Source organism: Sinocyclocheilus grahami, unplaced genomic scaffold (assembly GCF_001515645.1).
Source record: "Sinocyclocheilus grahami isolate Dianchi unplaced genomic scaffold, SAMN03320097.WGS_v1.1 scaffold4.1, whole genome shotgun sequence".
In the NCBI taxonomy this organism is placed as follows: Eukaryota; Metazoa; Chordata; class Actinopteri; order Cypriniformes; family Cyprinidae; genus Sinocyclocheilus; species Sinocyclocheilus grahami.
Genome location: NW_015505183.1, coordinates 2,971,807 through 2,990,112, shown reverse-complemented (window position 1 = coordinate 2,990,112; position 18,306 = coordinate 2,971,807). Strand labels below are relative to the sequence as shown.

The 18,306-nt window shown below is 38.7% G+C and overlaps 1 protein-coding gene across 2 annotated transcripts in view; it reads left to right on the top strand.

Moving 5' to 3' along the window:
• Window positions 1-18,306, top strand: part of kcnh1a (potassium voltage-gated channel, subfamily H (eag-related), member 1a) — a 70,360-nt gene that overhangs the window by 42,365 nt on the left and 9,689 nt on the right. For both annotated transcript variants that reach the window (XM_016268872.1, XM_016268865.1), the window contains 3 exons: window positions 2,366-2,565; window positions 4,854-5,106; window positions 9,159-9,355. In XM_016268872.1, coding sequence (XP_016124358.1) covers window positions 2,366-2,565; window positions 4,854-5,106; window positions 9,159-9,355 — 650 coding nt within the window. The remainder of the gene's footprint in view (window positions 1-2,365; window positions 2,566-4,853; window positions 5,107-9,158; window positions 9,356-18,306) is intronic.

Sequence of the window (18,306 nt, the reverse complement as noted above, 5' to 3'; positions counted from 1 at the left end):
CAGTGACCTGACTTGACTCATGATAATGAACTGTAACTTGACTTGACTCATTATGATCAACTATGACTAAACTCGACTCAGGAAGATCAGCGGTGACTAGACTTGACTGAGGAAGATCAACTGTGACCTGACTTGCCTCATGACGATCAGTTGTGACTTGACTAGACTCAGGAAGGACAACTGTGACTAGACTTGACCCATGACGATCAGCTGTGACTAAACTTGACTCATGATAATGAATTGTAACTTGACTTGACTCCTGACAATCAACTGTGACTTGTCTAGACTCATAACTATCAACTGTGACTTGACTAGACCATGATCATAAACTGTGACTTGACTAGACTCGTGATGATCAACTGTGATTAGACTCGACTCAAGAAGATCAGCTGTGACTAGACTTGACTCATGATAATGAATTGTAACTTGACTTGACTCCTGACAATCAACTGTGACTTGTCTAGACTCATAACTATCAACTGTGACTTGACTAGACTCATGATCATAAACTGTGACTTGATCTGCCCCATGACGATCAACTGTGACTTGACTAGACTCATAACTATCAGCTGTGACTTGACTGGGCGCTGTTGTGTCTGCCATTTTGTGATCAGACTCATCTGTCGCCGCCATTTTGTGAACGTAATCTAGTGCGGAGGCCATTACAGGAGTAAGTGTGGGGTTGCGTTCCTCCGCGATACCCACAGTCCACAAAGAGCCAACAGTCAATAAAGCATAATCCATGCACTCACAGTGACGAACGCGGCCCCTTAAGGATGAGCCTAGACTTCAGCGGTTGCCTAACGCCACTATAAAAAAATCTATTAGAACACAGTCCGGTAGATCAGAGTGATAGGCAATGTCCAGATATTCTTGAATGTACGCCTCGAGCGAGCGTGTGCCCTGCTCAAGGGCTAACAACAGCCTTGCAGTGTCCATACCTGGCCAATGAATATTTTCTGAAATGAAATAGCTTTTTTAGCTTATTTTATCGTCTAGTTTTGGATATGAATAAATCTTCCGGTCATACATAGATTATCTTGTTTCTTTGCCCATGTACACACACATCCAAAGCACGCACACAGAAAAAGTTATTTTAAATGCATCTGATTGACAGATAAATCATGGTTGATCTATCAGCCAGATGCACGTAAAAATGCATGCACTCTTATTTCAGTGTTGTTGTTAATGTTGAGGTTATTTTAGCTTCGTACATTTAGGTTCACTTCACTGTTAAAGAGGGCGATTTTTACCATTCAACGTGCATGTATTTTAGACACTTACATTGTTCTTGCTCCATCCATGCAATAAGTGCATCCTTCTATCAAACAAGTTTCTATTTACTTATACTGTTGTGTAATATCGACGGTATGACCCATTTCAGGAGCTGACAAAATTACGATTTAAAATCAGAGCATGCATAGCTCACATTCACTAAAATACTGAAATGCTAATGATGCTGATTCAAAACGACAATGCAGGTGATTGACAGTCAAAGCATAGCGCGGTTTGAACCTGTCTGTTATTGTCTGAAGCCCAGGGCTCCACCCCAGCAGTTTGAAAAGTGCCCGTCAAACACCGGCTCGCTCTGTTTCTCCATCGGCGCCTTCTTTGATCTCCTTTGACCACTTTTTTTTGTACTTTTGGTGAAAAATAAATGTAGCGAAGTTGAATACTTTAGTTTTATTCTACTCAAGTAAAAGTACCACAATTTAATTATACATTTTATTATAAAAATGTACTCAAGTACTGTAACGAAAGTATTTGTAATTAGTTACTTTCCACCTCTAGTTTGAAAGAAGTCTCTTATGCTAACAAAGGTTGCAGTGAAATTAGTAATATTGCAAAATATCATTACAATTTAAAATAATATAATAATATTTTTGTGGAAGCTGTAATAGATTTTTTAAGGATTATTTGATGCATAGAACATTCAAAAGAACAGCATTTATTTAAAATATAAATATTCTATCTATATATATAAATAAATAAATAAATTAATTAATTAATAAAAAAAGTTATTCTGGGCTTCTTTCATGTACTCTTACGCAGTCCATACAATTTTTATCTGCATGAATAAATTATGTTTTTACATTTTTATTTACATATTATTTAAAATATTTTTATTTATTTATTTTATTTTGCATTTTTGCAATTAAATACATACATATATATATATATATATATATATATATATATACACAATTTATATTAAAATGTTTTATAGTAAAATATTTTAAATACTTTTTTTGAACACTACACAGTACATAATAAATTTTTTTTGCGATTTATTTACATCATTCTGTTCCTCTGTGTTGTCATTTAATCCAAAGTTTCTTTCTCCCTCTCTTTCCCTTTCCTACAGCTCTCCTCTACGCCACCATCTTCGGTAATGTGACAACTATCTTCCAGCAGATGTATGCTAACACAAACCGCTATCATGAGATGCTGAACAGTGTGCGAGACTTCCTCAAGCTGTACCAGGTTCCCAAAGGCCTGAGCGAGAGGGTTATGGATTACATCGCCTCCACGTGGTCCATGTCCCACGGTATTGACACCGAAAAGGTGAACACCCAATTACACCCAACGCCCAACTCCAATTACCCAACATGCAACTCTGGACACCCTTCAGCAGCCATCCTCCTGTCTGTTGTGTGTGTGTTATTCACTCCTGCTCTGAAATGTTTGTGTGAGTGTGTCTGGCTGAGTATTTTTAAACATTAGTGTGATTCTTTAGCAAGATGCTTTCTCACACTATGTGTTTAGACTCATCCTGTCGTTTATGCTTAACCACAGGAGGGGAACAGCATGACTGTGGATATGAAGTCCCCATTGGGCGGACATTGTCAGAATGCTCCAGATGTCTCCTTCTCTCTCTCTTTCTTTCTCGTGATTTAGCCGTCTCATCACACAGACTCACACTGTTCTCCCAGAGCCAACCTCCATGTCTCCGTGACAACCACATGCAGAAAGGGAGATGCTCTAGAAAAGTGAGGGGCTGCTGGGAATGGCAGCTCTGGCACATGTCACACGCTAATGCACTCAGATGCACACATGCACGCCGGCACGCGTGTCCTGTACCTCTGTCTCGGCCTCCCAGTATGCTTCACTGGCATGACAGTAAACATAAATTTGATGGTGTGAGACAGTGGCTATAAAAAAGAAAAATGCAAATTTTTAACAATGGAAAAAATAATAATTGGGGCTGTCAGTGTTAATTTTGTGCAATTAATATTGTTAATTTAGTACAATTAATTATTCATTATTATAAAAAAAGAAAATTTAATGAATGTAATCATGCCCCGGCCGATACAAAAATTCCAGAAGAAGGGATTTTCCATCAAAGAAATGCATTTAAAAACAACTGGAAGTTGAACATTTAACTTGACGACTTAGCTCATAAAAAATAGAAAAATTATAAAAATAATAAAAATGTACATAAAAAAACAACAACATTTATTGTCATCAGTAGGGATGTGCCCGAATAGTGAATCTGAATTCAAAAAGGCACAGAAAACGAATAACGTGTTCTACAGAAGCCCTAAAGGGAATAAATATGAGATTGGGGGAAAAAAATATATTTCAATGCTTTCTCTCGCAAGTAGATTGTTGGGTAATTATACTGTAAGTTATATAAATTGTGGGCATCAGGAAGCCGCTATTAATATGCGGGACATTGAAATCGCTTTTGAATGCGCGCTCGCTTTTTACTTGAGCTTTCGAGATTCACGATCACACGTACTCTGTGTATACGGAGCGCCAGTACTTACCAAACATTTCACAAGATTAGATTTTTGTCAGTGGTGCTCTGGATCTGCAAATCATTCGCCATTGTCCTATCAGTCATCTCTCCTTACTCTGTGTATGTGGTAATTGAAATTGTATGTACTGTAATGTAACAGGCTACCGCTAGCAAGCGGCTAACCATGTCCTTTTAGTGGCTCCAAACATGTTATTTGTTTTCTGTGCCTTTCCAAATTCATATTCAATATTCGGGCACATCCCTAGTCATCAGAATTGGAATATAACCATTTCAGTCATGACAACTCTATGAAATTTTAGCACGTTAATGGATATGACAATGTTAATCTATTTGGTCTTGGCAGACTAGATCTGCTGCAGAGCAAGTATGGACTTGCAACTGCTAATAGATACACAGACATGCTGCTGCGAACGTGTAAGGTAGATCTAGACAGGTGGAACTGGGGGAGGTGGAGGGTTTCAGAGGAATTCTGGCAGGACCATCTTACAGTGAACACTGAAGTAGGCTACTTAAATGTTGAGCAATTTCATTGGCTGCAGAATCAACAGAGCCTATCAGCTTGTACCATAGAGTAAATTATGTGATTGCTATAAGATTGCATGTAAAGGCCTGTCTAGAGTTTCATGAATTAATTTTAATTTTGACATTCAACAATTTTATGTATGCAGCCAGGAAATTGTTAAATTAGATATTGAAGAGATGTTGTTGTTTAGTTTTGTGCTTATAATCTAGTCTCTTGCTTGTTGCCATTTGTATGTATGAAAGTTATAATGTTTTTTCATAGTACATTGAGCTCTTTTATCTCAAAAGGCAAGGCAAGGCACATTGTATAGCACATTTCATACACAATGGTAATTCAAAGTGCTTTACATAAAAGAAAAGAAAAACAATAATCACAACAATAAAACAAGGAATTTAAAAACTTTGAAAATTATATAAAAAAAATTGATTTAAGAGGTTTAAAATGAATTTAAGAAAACGATTATACATAAAATACAGTGCAATCAGTTCGGACATCGCACAGTGCTCAGATCAAGGAAGTTGCAGCAGAGTAACCACTTATATCTGTTATTTCTCTCTCCCATTACAGGTTTTACAGATCTGTCCTAAAGACATGCGTGCTGATATATGCGTGCACCTGAACAGGAAGGTTTTCAAGGAACATCCTGCTTTCCGTTTGGCCAGTGATGGCTGTTTGCGGGCTTTAGCAATGGAGTTCCAGACCATCCACTGCGCTCCAGGAGATCTTATCTACCATGCGGGCGAGAGCGTGGACAGCCTCTGTTTTGTGGTGTCAGGGTCACTGGAGGTCATCCAAGACGACGAGGTGGTCGCCATTCTGGGTAAGAGGAAAACAGAGACAGAGAAATAGATCTGGATCTGAATTAATGAATATTGACTAGGTATGGATCATGATGGCTGACTAGCCATCCAGCATCTGACTAGATTAGTGAGGTCAAGTAGTTTTCGATTATTTTATTTGCTACATTTGTAGCAGTGGTGCAAGCTGTTAGACAGTTTTGACTACTCGATTTTGAACAGCTTAAGTCTGCTTCAGCTGTTACTGTATTCAAAACTAATTTCCTCTACAGACTCATTGACATGAAGACAGCATCCCTCTTGGGTTTAGTTCCCAATGGGAGGATTATTTGCATCCACAGAGCTTCTATGTGATCATATATCTTGACTGACACACATGCTATCACACCCACTCCTCCGCACTGTGCTATCCCTCTCCCTTTTGTTTATTCCCACAGCCTGCTCCCTGTATCCTCTTTGATCAATGTGTCCGACTCTTTCTCTTCCTCTGTGCGAAAAACATTCAGAGAACAATAATAAAATAAAATGAAGTGGAAATCTGACTAGATTAGTGAGGTCAAGTAGTTTTCGATTATTTTATTTGCTACATTTGTAGCAGTGGTGCAAGCTGTTAGACAGTTTTGACTACTCGATTTTGAACAGCTTAAGTCTGCTTCAGCTGTTACTGTATTCAAAACTAATTTCCTCTACAGACTCATTGACATGAAGACAGCATCCCTCTTGGGTTTAGTTCCCAATGGGAGGATTATTTGCATCCACAGAGCTTCTATGTGATCATATATCTTGACTGACACACATGCTATCACACCCACTCCTCCGCACTGTGCTATCCCTCTCCCTTTTGTTTATTCCCACATCCTGCTCCCTGTATCCTCTTTGATCAATGTGTCCGACTCTTTCTCTTCCTCTGTGCGAAAAACATTCAGAGAACAATAATAAAATAAAATGAAGTGGAAATGTTGAAATTTTGAGCATGAAACATGTTAAATTATGCAAAATATGGCCTAAGCTGATGATAAAAAGTAACAATAAAAAGATATTTGAAAAGTAATTGAACTAAAATATGCTTTAAAGGGGTCCTATTATGCTCTTTTACAAAGTCTTGATTTTGTTTTGGGGGTGTACTAGAACAGGCTCTCATACTAGGTTGTTCGAAAAACACATTACATTTCACATATTTTACATTATTACAACCCCTCTCTCCCCAGTCTGGCATGAACGGCTCGAATAGTTCCTGTACCAAATGAAGGCCCGCCTTCTGAAATACGAAATGTGCTGTGATTGGTTAGCTGGGCCAGTGTGTGCTGTGATTGGCAGAACTCTGCGCCTGGTCGGGAAATGACATGCCCCTTACCATAACCGCCTGCTGCTAGCTTCAGTGTAAATATTGCGTCAAAATCAAATCAATTTGAGCGTGATTTAAACCCAGATGATTGTAACCACTCTAAGTTCGTCTGCCTTGGGGAAACTAGCGCGTCTCCAACATAGTGATAACTCTCGTTGCCTTCTCTAGTGCAGCTCAACCAGGTCTCGTCCCATTCGTCGATATTTGTGATATCACAAATCCCGTAAAATATGCGTTGTAGTCCAAACGAGTCGTTCGTTGTAGTTTTTGAAAAGTGATTTCTGTTATATAAAATATCTCCTTTTTAAGTGAACTTTGAGCTTTGTAACTTTGCAGATCTTTTTTATGCTCAAACAGCAACATTACAGACTAACTAAAGTTGAAAAAGTGAAAACGCATAATAGGACCCCTTTAAGATGTTTTTAAGATCTTCTCTAAGTATCAGTTCATCCTTTTCTGGCAGTAATATCTGCCACACAATGAACTATGAGGGTTTATACCACAGAAAGCTTTAAATGCATAGATCTGATATTTTGATCTGATTTTATTGTCCTGCCTGTCGTTACAACTGAGACTAGTATTATTTCATTCTTTTTTAGTATCAACCCAACATCCCTAAAAAAGAAATAAAAAAAGCAAACAGTGATCTTAGGTCAGACATGTGACTCATGGATGTATACAGCCCAATGATGTATTGTATAGCATCTGTCATTTCTAACATCTGTCTGTCTCACAACACAAGATTAGGCTGCTTCGCCTCGTGAAGCCAGCTGAGCATCTAATGGTCGTATCTTTCTCTGTTGACAAACTAACGATGCTTTGCTAAATTTGGCTGTCTGTCGCGGCTGTTAAATTGATTTAGGATCAGTCTGAAAGGTCACAAATGTTCTCTCTTGCTTCTAAAATTTGAACACACACACGCAGATCAGACTATGAAGACAGAATAAAAAGGTTTATCGCTCTGACCACTTGTATCTCGAGTGGGTGGATTGAACGAAACTTCAGAGGTTAGAGGTCAGTATGGGTGTAGGGTGGTGTGCTACACTGTGACCTGTAGATCTATAATGACACTGCTGCTCTACTACATAGATTATTGACTCTCTCTTTTCATTCACTCTCACTTAAAAGTACAAAGAAACAGTGCAGTGACAGTGCCCTTATTTTGGGTGTTTATTCCTCCTTAAAAATCAGTTCAAGCAACTACAAAACTGATACTGAGCTCAGTCCAAGACAATCATTAATTGAAACTGTGCTGCACCAGTATGCTTTCTTTTATTCCAAACATCTTTAACTTTCTGATGTTATAAAGATAAATTAATTAAAAGGACAGTTCATTCAAAAATGAAAATTCTTTCATCATTTATCCCTTATTTGTTTAATTTCCCATATATTTACGACTTACTTTATTCTGTGGAACACAGAAAATGATGTCTGGCAGAAAATTGAAAAATGTAGGTTATTATACACAAACTCTTCCCATATCATACATACACTACCATTCAAAAGTTTGTCTCTTATGCTCACCAAGGAATGCATTTATTTGATCAAAACTACATTAAAACTGTAATATTGTGAAATATTATTACAGTTTTAAAATAACTGTTTTTCATTATATATATTTTATAATGTAATTTACTCATGCAATGGCATAGCTGTATTTTCAGCAGCCATTACTCCAGTATACGGTGTCACATGATCCTTCAGAGATCATCAATATGCAGATTTGGTGCTCAAGAAACATTTCATGTTATTATCAATGTTTAATATTTTAGTGGAAACCGTGATACATTTTTTTCAGGATTCTATATATTTAGTGCATCAAGATGCATCAATGATATCGACCACCATTGATTCTTGATGTCGCATAACCAAATGCGATACTCTAGATCTCACTAGAGGTGCTAAAATATCTCTCTCCACCTGCAGAAAGGAATCTGGATTCTAGAACATTTACTGAGACACAAAAGAACTGTAAAAAATTTATCTGAGTGGACATTTTGGCTCTGTAACCCTATTCATCCTAGATGTGAGCAGATGGAGATGGATGGACAAGACTTTTGTGCATTTGTTCATTTCAATAATGGATTGTAATGGATCATCTCATCATTCCTCCTCTGTCAGACATGCTTATGATACAGTATCTGGAGCTATATCCTAAGTGAGTCATAATGAAAGTGTGCTTTTATGTGAGAATGTTTTGCCAAGATATTATTGTAAAAAAGATTTTAACAGTGCTGACATGAATCTGACATGTGTTTGTGGTGGAGTTTTACTCAAGTTGAATTTCACACCAATGAAACCAGTACACATGATCTGTCTACTGCAATCTGAGACAGAGAGGAGAGACAAAACAGAGAGATCATTTGCAGTATTTTTGCTGCAAAAAAAGAGTGTTAGAAAATAAGAAATAAATTAACTTAACGTGGTTTGTTCTTGAAACAACTGAAACTGGAATACATCATGCACTTATATTCACTGAAAACAAGTCATAATAAGAAAGAAGACACTTATGCTCACCAAGGCTGCATCGAACAAAAAAAAAAAATTATTACAATATAAAATAACTGTTTTCTATTTGAATTTGAAATTTAAATGTAATTTATTCCTGTGATGGCAAATCTGAATTACTCCAGCCTTCAGTGTCACATTATTTAGACGGTCACGGTCCTCCATAAATGTACCAATCAGGTCTGTTTGTGTGAATAAGAAAGTGTCTGTGTTTCTCCTCAGGTAAAGGTGATGTGTTTGGGGACGTGTTCTGGAAGGAGGTGACACTAGCTCAGGCGTGTGCTAATGTGAGAGCGCTAACATACTGTGACCTGCATGTGATCAAACGGGACGCACTTCAGAAAGTCTTAGAATTCTACACCGCCTTCTCCAACCACTTTTCACGAAACCTCCTGCTTACGTACAACCTGCGCAAACGGGTGAGTAAATGCTGTCTGCCGTTTTCTATAAATACTCTTACATTTTCCGCTGGCCCATGTCAAACCACATATGTAAGCAGAATTTCTCAGCACCCACATTAACAGGTTACTAAATTTAAATTTCACAGCACAGCATGAGCACAGCCTGAAGTAGACTGTAGCATGCTGAACTCTTGGGAAAATATAAATACAGCTCCTAAAGCTATTTATCAACATACTCACATACATCACCACACGTAAAAAAAATTATATTTCGTAAATCCAGATGATTTAAGCAGTGTAATATCTACACTTTGGGCTTTAGGTATTGCAATATTTTTTTATTGATTTAATACTTAACACACAATAACATTGTAATTAATCCAGTAAATATATGGATGATACTCCAACATAGTATGCGGCAGTATAGCAACTTAAAACGATAGTTCACCCAAAATGAAAATTGCTCACCCTCATGTTGTTCCAAACCTGTATGACTTTCTTTTTTTCTGTAAAACATAAAATATATTATTTTGAAGAATGTTGTTAATCAAATAGTTTCAGTTCCCATAGACTTTCATTGTCTTTGTTGTCTATACAGTGGAAGTCAATGGGAACCACAACTGCTTGGTTACCAGCATTCTTCGAAATATCTTCTTTTATGTTCCTCCAAAGAAAGAAAGTCATACAAGCTTGGAATGACATGAGGGTGCATAAATGGTGACAGAATGTTTGGGTGCCACTGGTCTTAAAGTGAAAAAAGAAGATAACGCCATGCGTAGCCACTACTGCCACAGAAAATCACGACAGTGGAGATGAGAGATGAAACCGGGAGTCCCTACACTTATTTAGAATGTGATTCATTGGCCAAAAAGAGAAAACATGAAAGAAAGAGAAAGTCTGATATTGTGAATGTGCCAATACAAACAACAGCTGTGATAATTAATGTGAGTGAGAGTTGTTTATATATATGAATTGAAGAATGGTGTACCATTCATCTGACTGAAAGCAAAGAGAAAGAAATCAGTAGACCTGCTTTACCATTCAATCAGAAAGAAAGACAGATGGAGACAGAAAAAGAGAGAAATGGTCTGATCAGAAACACAAACAACACTAAACTGACTTGTTTAATTGGCTAGAAATGACTGAAAGGTGGATTAAGGGAATAAAGGAAATGCAGGTTCTTTCTAATCCCTGTTTTTTAAAAATGCAATTCTATTGGCTTTAATGGGAGAGGATAGTATAGAAGTGGCAGGAAATTATAGAAAATGTTTGCCTGTGTACAAACCAGAGAGTGCACACACCACCTGCCAGGCCACGTCCCTGACTGTCCCCCATTTTTTTACTTTTTGGAGAAAAACATTGACTTGCGTTCTCATTTTTCACATCAAATCACATTCAAATTAACGTCTCTAGGTTACGTATGTAACCATGGTTCCCCGAGGGAACGAGACACTGCGTCGAGTTGCTTTGGGAAAAACTCCCGGGAGCAGAGCGATCGAGGGAAAAGCGTACAGACGAAGCCTCAGCCACGTCTGCACCATGGCATCAAGCCCCAGTGGAGCTGGATGCGTGAGGGAGAACCAGAGTGGACAGTGTGTCGTTTCCTGCGACGCAAATAGATCCACTTCCGCCTTGCCAAATTCCCTCCAAATGAGCTCCACCACCTCGGGGTGACCTTGATCATGCAAAGCGGATTCCCCTCGGGAAAAATCCTTTGGTTCTGAGCCACCACTGCAAGGATCTCATGTACAGCAGGCCAAAAGGTATCACGTTGGACGTCGCTGCCATCAGGCCCAACAGCCTCTGAAACTGTTTGACAGTGAGTGACTGGCCTTCTCTTACTCTCGTGACTGTCGTGAGGATTGACTCGATTCGAACAGGAGACAGACGTGCCTGCATCGAGGTTGAGTCCCACACCACGCCTAAATAAGTGGTTCTCTGTAGTGGAGAAAGAACACTCTTCTTGGTGTTTAGTCAACCCCAGCTCTCTCATACTGTATGGGCAAGGACGACATCTCGATGCCGAGTCGCCATCTGCTCCGATTAAGCTAGTATTAACCAATCGTCGATATAATTGAGTATTTCTTTTGAATAATTTGAGACTGTGGGGCTGTAATACGGGATGAGTATGGTTTCTCCCACAATCTTGACACCTCAGCATGGAGATCGGGGAAAAAGGAAGGCCACCGTCGTGAAGGCTGTGATCTGGATTCAGAAAACGCTCGTCTAATTATTTTTAGGACGAGCGTCCTGTTTCTAGGCTGGCCAAACGATATTTTATTTTGGCGAATGCATGAAAAACACCCCATAATCACTAATCACACCTCATACGCGAGTCCACAGTCTTCTCTGTCTCGACACTTATCACCTCTACCTCCTCGGAGGAAGATAGATGAAGTGCCTGGCTCTCTCTCCGGGGGGAAGAAACCGCAGCGTGGGCTTCTGAACCCAGAGAGAGAGCCATGGATCTAGCGGGTGAGCCCGTCTCGGATCCCTCCGCTAAATCCACTTGCGATCCCCACGACAACAGTCTGCGCTCGGCAACAGCGGGACCGCTGCCAGTGGGATCGCGAGCCTGGCTGCTCTCATCAAACACGGCCAGGCGAGAGCGGAGCGTGCGCAGCGAGAGCAGCTCACAGTCATGACAATCAGCCCCCTCGAGAGCTGACCGTGCATGCTCCGCTCCCAAACAAACGACACACAAATCGTGTGTATCCCCTGCCGTCAGATATCGTGGGCAGGGAGGAACACAGCGTTTGTACTGCCATTCGCTCGCCATAGACTTTCTCATTGTTTTATATATATGCGTGCTTGTGCGGACAGACAACAGTAAATAGACAGACACATACACAGAGCGCTACTGGTTTGCGCCCGGCCGGATGCACTTTTATGCTTTCTTGTGCTTACGTCACCCTGCTCGTGACGTCTCGCTGCTCCATTGGACTGATTTGACACGTGCTTCAGAACGCGGTCACGCAAGGGCGTTCCCAAAGCGACTCGATGCAGCTCGAGTTCCTGAAGGGGAACTGTAACACTCCATAAACCAGATCTTGAAGTGTAAAATAAATTGCATAAATTCTTTCCCAGTACATTATAAAGACAGCTGTCAGTTTGAGAAAATGGCCCACAGTGTGTCTAAATTTTGGATCTCGGCCCTGCTTGAGTTCTGTTTCTCAGTGGAACTGGGTCTGAGGAGGAGGCTAATAATAGCTCAGCGAGCGTCTGCCTCTTTATTGGAACGGCTTACACTGTATAGCTATATATATCCATATGGGTTAAATATAATATCATATACCTCACTTTCATATTGGAGCCAGGACTAAATTACTAAATCCATTTACATAATCCATCTGCTGCATAAATATATACTGTTTAATAGCTTTTCAACAATAATGGCACAGGTGAGAGCTTCACTGAATGGTCTCTCTTTTGAGCTCTTCACGCCTACACTTGTTTGTAATGGACCTTTGTCATGTTTGCATCACTTATTCGAAAAATAGCTGGATCTTTACCTCAACACTATGGTTTTGTTAGCTATAACAGTCCATTCCCTTAAACAATACATTGAAATATGAAAACGCAAAATTATATATAAAATAATATATATGTTATATTCGCCTCTGACACTGTTGCCAAGCGGGAGCCTTTAATTAGCTCATGTCTCCATGAATTAATCATGATGTTTACTATTTGATTGTGACCCAGATAGAAAAAACTTGTTATACATGGAGAAAATATGTCATAGGAAGAATACATATGTTATATTTCTGGACAAATTCCATATTCAACAATAGACTTTATACAGTGGTCAAATAGGCCATTTTGGCCTAGATACAGCAGCAGTTGCATACACAGAGTACATATTGCAGTCTATTTGTGATTATGGGACTGTTTTCCTACTTTTAATGTATGCGTGAGTCCTCATTCCTAACCACACAACTCCCAAATGCAATGTTGAGAGTGTTCAGAAGAGTCTCTTCTTCCAAAGCCCTAAATAAATATTCTGGGTTCAATTTAAGCTCAAATTAACCTCTATCAACAACATTTGTTTGATAATGATTCTTGTCATTAAAAAAAAGGCAAAAATAGTACAAAAACAGTTGGCACTACTTTTTTCTCTTTTTTTTTGAAGCATGAATCAAAATATTTCATATTTATTGTGGTAATCAACATTTAAGAACACAAATCATGTAATTGAATTAAAGTACGAATATTCTAAGGAAAGTACTGCTTTTGAATTGACTTTAGTAAAAATACAAAATATTACATATTTTAATTATAATGCTTATTTTATAAGTAATATTTTACTTCAGTACATTAAAAATAGTATTATAAATATCAAAAGTAAACATAATGATTGATAGACCATTGTTTATTAATTTTGTGCAGTCATATTTAACCTAATCGCTCAAACAGCTGCAATCGGATCAGTCAAATTCACCAATGAATCATTCAGTGCTTGTTGTGAACTGATTCAACAGGTTCACTGACAAGAATCAACTCAAAATAGTGTTGAATTTGTTCACAAATTTGACAATGGTGTTGAGTCTAGGGGAGTGTTGTGGGGGAAGTCGTGGGTGGGGGAAGTCGTGGCCTAATGGTTAGAGTCGGACTCGTAACCCAAAGTTTGCGGGTTCGAGTCTCGTACCGGCAGGGATTGTAGGTGAGTTGTGAACTGATTCAACAGGTTCACTGACAAGAATCAACTCAAAATAGTGTTGAATTTGTTCACAAATTTGACAATGGTGTTGAGTCTAGGGGAGTGTTGTGGGGGAAGTCGTGGGTGGGGGAAGTCGTGGCCTAATGGTTAGAGTCGGACTCGTAACCCAAAGTTTGCGGGTTCGAGTCTCGTACCGGCAGGGATTGTAGGTGAGGGGAGTGAATGTACAGCGCTCTCTCTCCCACCTTCAATACCACAACTGAGGTGCCCTTGAACAAGGCACCGTACCCCCAACTGCTCCCCGGGCGCCGCAGCATAAATGGCTGCCCACTGCTCCGGGTGTGTGTTCACGGTTTGTGTGTGTTCACTGCTGTGTGTGTGCACTTTGGATGGGTAAATGCAGAGCACTAATTCCGAGTATGGGTCACCATACTTGGCCACATGTCACCATAGGAAGAATACATATGTTATATTTCTGGACAAATTCCATATTCAACAATAGACTTTATACAGTGGTCAAATAGGCCATTTTGGCCTAGATACAGCAGCAGTTGCATACACAGAGTACATATTGCAGTCTATTTGTGATTATGGGACTGTTTTCCTACTTTTAATGTATGCGTGAGTCCTCATTCCTAACCACACAACTCCCAAATGCAATGTTGAGAGTGTTCAGAAGAGTCTCTTCTTCCAAAGCCCTAAATAAATATTCTGGGTTCAATTTAAGCTCAAATTAACCTCTATCAACAACATTTGTTTGATAATGATTCTTGTCATTAAAAAAAAGGCAAAAATAGTACAAAAACAGTTGGCACTACTTTTTTCTCTTTTTTTTTGAAGCATGAATCAAAATATTTCATATTTATTGTGGTAATCAACATTTAAGAACACAAATCATGTAATTGAATTAAAGTACGAATATTCTAAGGAAAGTACTGCTTTTGAATTGACTTTAGTAAAAATACAAAATATTACATATTTTAATTATAATGCTTATTTTATAAGTAATATTTTACTTCAGTACATTAAAAATAGTATTATAAATATCAAAAGTAAACATAATGATTGATAGACCATTGTTTATTAATTTTGTGCAGTCATATTTAACCTAATCGCTCAAACAGCTGCAATCGGATCAGTCAAATTCACCAATGAATCATTCAGTGCTTGTTGTGAACTGATTCAACAGGTTCACTGACAAGAATCAACTCAAAATAGTGTTGAATTTGTTCACAAATTTGACAATGGTGTTGAGTCTAGGGGAGTGTTGTGGGGGAAGTCGTGGGTGGGGGAAGTCGTGGCCTAATGGTTAGAGTCGGACTCGTAACCCAAAGTTTGCGGGTTCGAGTCTCGTACCGGCAGGGATTGTAGGTGAGGGGAGTGAATGTACAGCGCTCTCTCTCCCACCTTCAATACCACAACTGAGGTGCCCTTGAACAAGGCACCGTACCCCCAACTGCTCCCCGGGCGCCGCAGCATAAATGGCTGCCCACTGCTCCGGGTGTGTGTTCACGGTTTGTGTGTGTTCACTGCTGTGTGTGTGCACTTTGGATGGGTAAATGCAGAGCACTAATTCCGAGTATGGGTCACCATACTTGGCCACATGTCACGTCACTGACTGTCACTGTGTTTTGATTTCCTCAGTGCCAGTTTTGGCATCCTTCTATGTGAAATCTGAACAAACACACTCACATGATACTAAGACAGTACCATACAGTACATCTGTCCTCTGTCACAGCTGCATAAATAAGTGCTTAAATGGTTCATCCAATTTATTTCTGTGCATGTTTGTGCACTGCAAAATCCTCTTCATCGCAACGCTGCTGTGTCAAGTGTTATTTTAGCTTTGATTAAGGTTACCGTTTATGAAGCTGTAATGGGTAAAACACGCATTCATGCACACAAAACCGTACAAAAGACATTCACACCCTTCAAGATGCATTAACATGCATGCAAAGAGGAATGCGTGGGTTTGCTGCTGTAATTGAATTGCTGTCAAAAGTCACGAGCGGTGAAAGGTCAGACATGTATCACTGGTTTGACACAGCCATTTACTCAATATGTCCCTTCATGACCCTGTGATCTATCTGTGTGTGTTTGGCAGGTGTGAGTGAATCAGTCGTCGCTGAGGGATCAGATTCTCTGAGGTTGTGATGAGTGTGGTAAATCGGATCTTAGATCAGTGACAAAACCAGTCAGTCAGCATGAGGCACACAGTGAAAGCACAAGATACACAGGGGTGGATTCACTAAACAGCAGTATTTCAGCTCAAAAACCTACCTAATTCTGTTTTCCCAGTAAATTAATTCACCCTTTCCGAACATAATTTCAAAACACACAGGCCTATAAATATCAGTAAACTAAAAGTTCTTAGGAAAATACAACAAAGCAGGTACGCAAACATGCTGATTAAAATAAACATCCATTTGAGGTTAATAATAGTTATAATCTATTCAACACAGCATCTCAAAAGTCACTTGGTTTGAATGTGTACGGATCGTTCCAGCTTATTCCTCTGACTCAGACTTTGGCGCATAGTTAAATTAGGCCCTGATTAATTATGGGATGTGAGGCAAGAATATGAGCATGTTATTAATGTTAATGTGTTGCGCGTATATGTCACCGTAATGACTTTTAATGTTTTGAAAGTATCTTATGCTCAACAAGGCCTCATTTATCTGACCACAAATACAGTAAAAACGGTAATATTGTAAAAAATTCTTCTAATTTAAAATAACTGTTTTCTATTTTAATATATTTAACCATGTAATTCATTCCTGAGATGGCAAAGCTGAATTTTCAGCAGCTATTACTCCAGTCTTACATGATCCTTCAGAAATCATTCTAAAGGTGCTAAAGAATTTTTTTTTTTAAATGTTGAAAACAGTTGCTGCTTAATGTTTTTGTAAAAACCGTGACTTATTTGATGAATAGAAAGTTCAAAATAACAGCTTTTATTTTAAATAGAAATCGTTTGTAACAATGTAAAATTCTTTACTGTCACTTTTGATCAATTTAATGCATCCTTGCTAAATACAATTATTAATTTCTTTCAAATAAAATCTTAGTAACCACAATTTTTTTGAACAGTAGTGTACAAGTGGAGTGATGTTACTCAAAAGCATCTAAAAAAAATGAAATAAAACATCATTAATTACAAATCACACACTCGACTACATTAAAATAATAGGGATAATCATAAATGACCTAAATACACAATGTGATGTTGTACGTCAAACTTGTGCATCACAACAAACATCCAATTAAATTTAAAGAGCAATCATTGAAATAGAAAGTATGCAGCATATTTAAATGATAAACAATGGCATATTGTCTCAATTTAAGCATGAATTAAACATGAAATTGTACCTTACTGTAGACAGGGTGCAAATGGAGGTTTAGTGATAGGTAAAGAGAAAAGTAAAACAGGACAGTGGGCGGTAGAGGTAGAGAAAGTAAGATAGGTGTGCGTATGCTTTCATTTCAGAGTATTACAGTGTTATGGGAATTTTTTTCTGCTTCGATGTGCATAGTCGGCTTTTTGTTTGAATTATGAAACAGTGCTCCCTCTCGCCCCGCTGTCCCCTCCTTTTTACCGTTCTATCCGCAGACTAACACCTTCAACATCACACACACATTTTGAACACTTTGAGAGCTGCAGAATGAGTTTCCCTGTTTGATGATGATATACTTAGGGGAAGAAAAGCAATAGCAGAATACACAAGAGGGCCGTGTATGTGCGGGAGTGCGAGGGACGCATGGCAACAGAAGGATTCTATCAATACACCATTAGGAATCTCTGTGTGAGCACATAATACCACCCTCCTCGTACACGCAGACACACACACCTTTGTGTAATGCTTCAGCTTTTGTTATGTAATCCTTCTCTGCATGTCTGTCCTTTCTCTGCCTCGTATATCCTTCAAGGGCAAGGGTTTACAAAACACCAGAAACAATGGCAGACCTCTGTTTCTGTCAGCATGAGTACTGACAGGCTCAGTATTCACATTTAAGTACTAAGATTTTTTTGTGGAGTTTGTTGTGATTTAAAGGAATATTTTTTCATATAAATACAATTTAAAGTGTCAGAATATCATTTTGACTCTTCCCTCAGTTTGTGAAAAGAATAAAGTGTCTTTAACCCTCATGTTTTCTTTTCCCTGAAAATGCTAGTTAATGTTAACACATCAATAACAACTACAAAAAAACATGACCTGTCTACAAAAAAAACGCCTATAAATTTCTTGTTATAGCTCAAAATTAATAAGAAATACAAAACCTGTGCTAACTGAAAGAAAACAAGCTGACT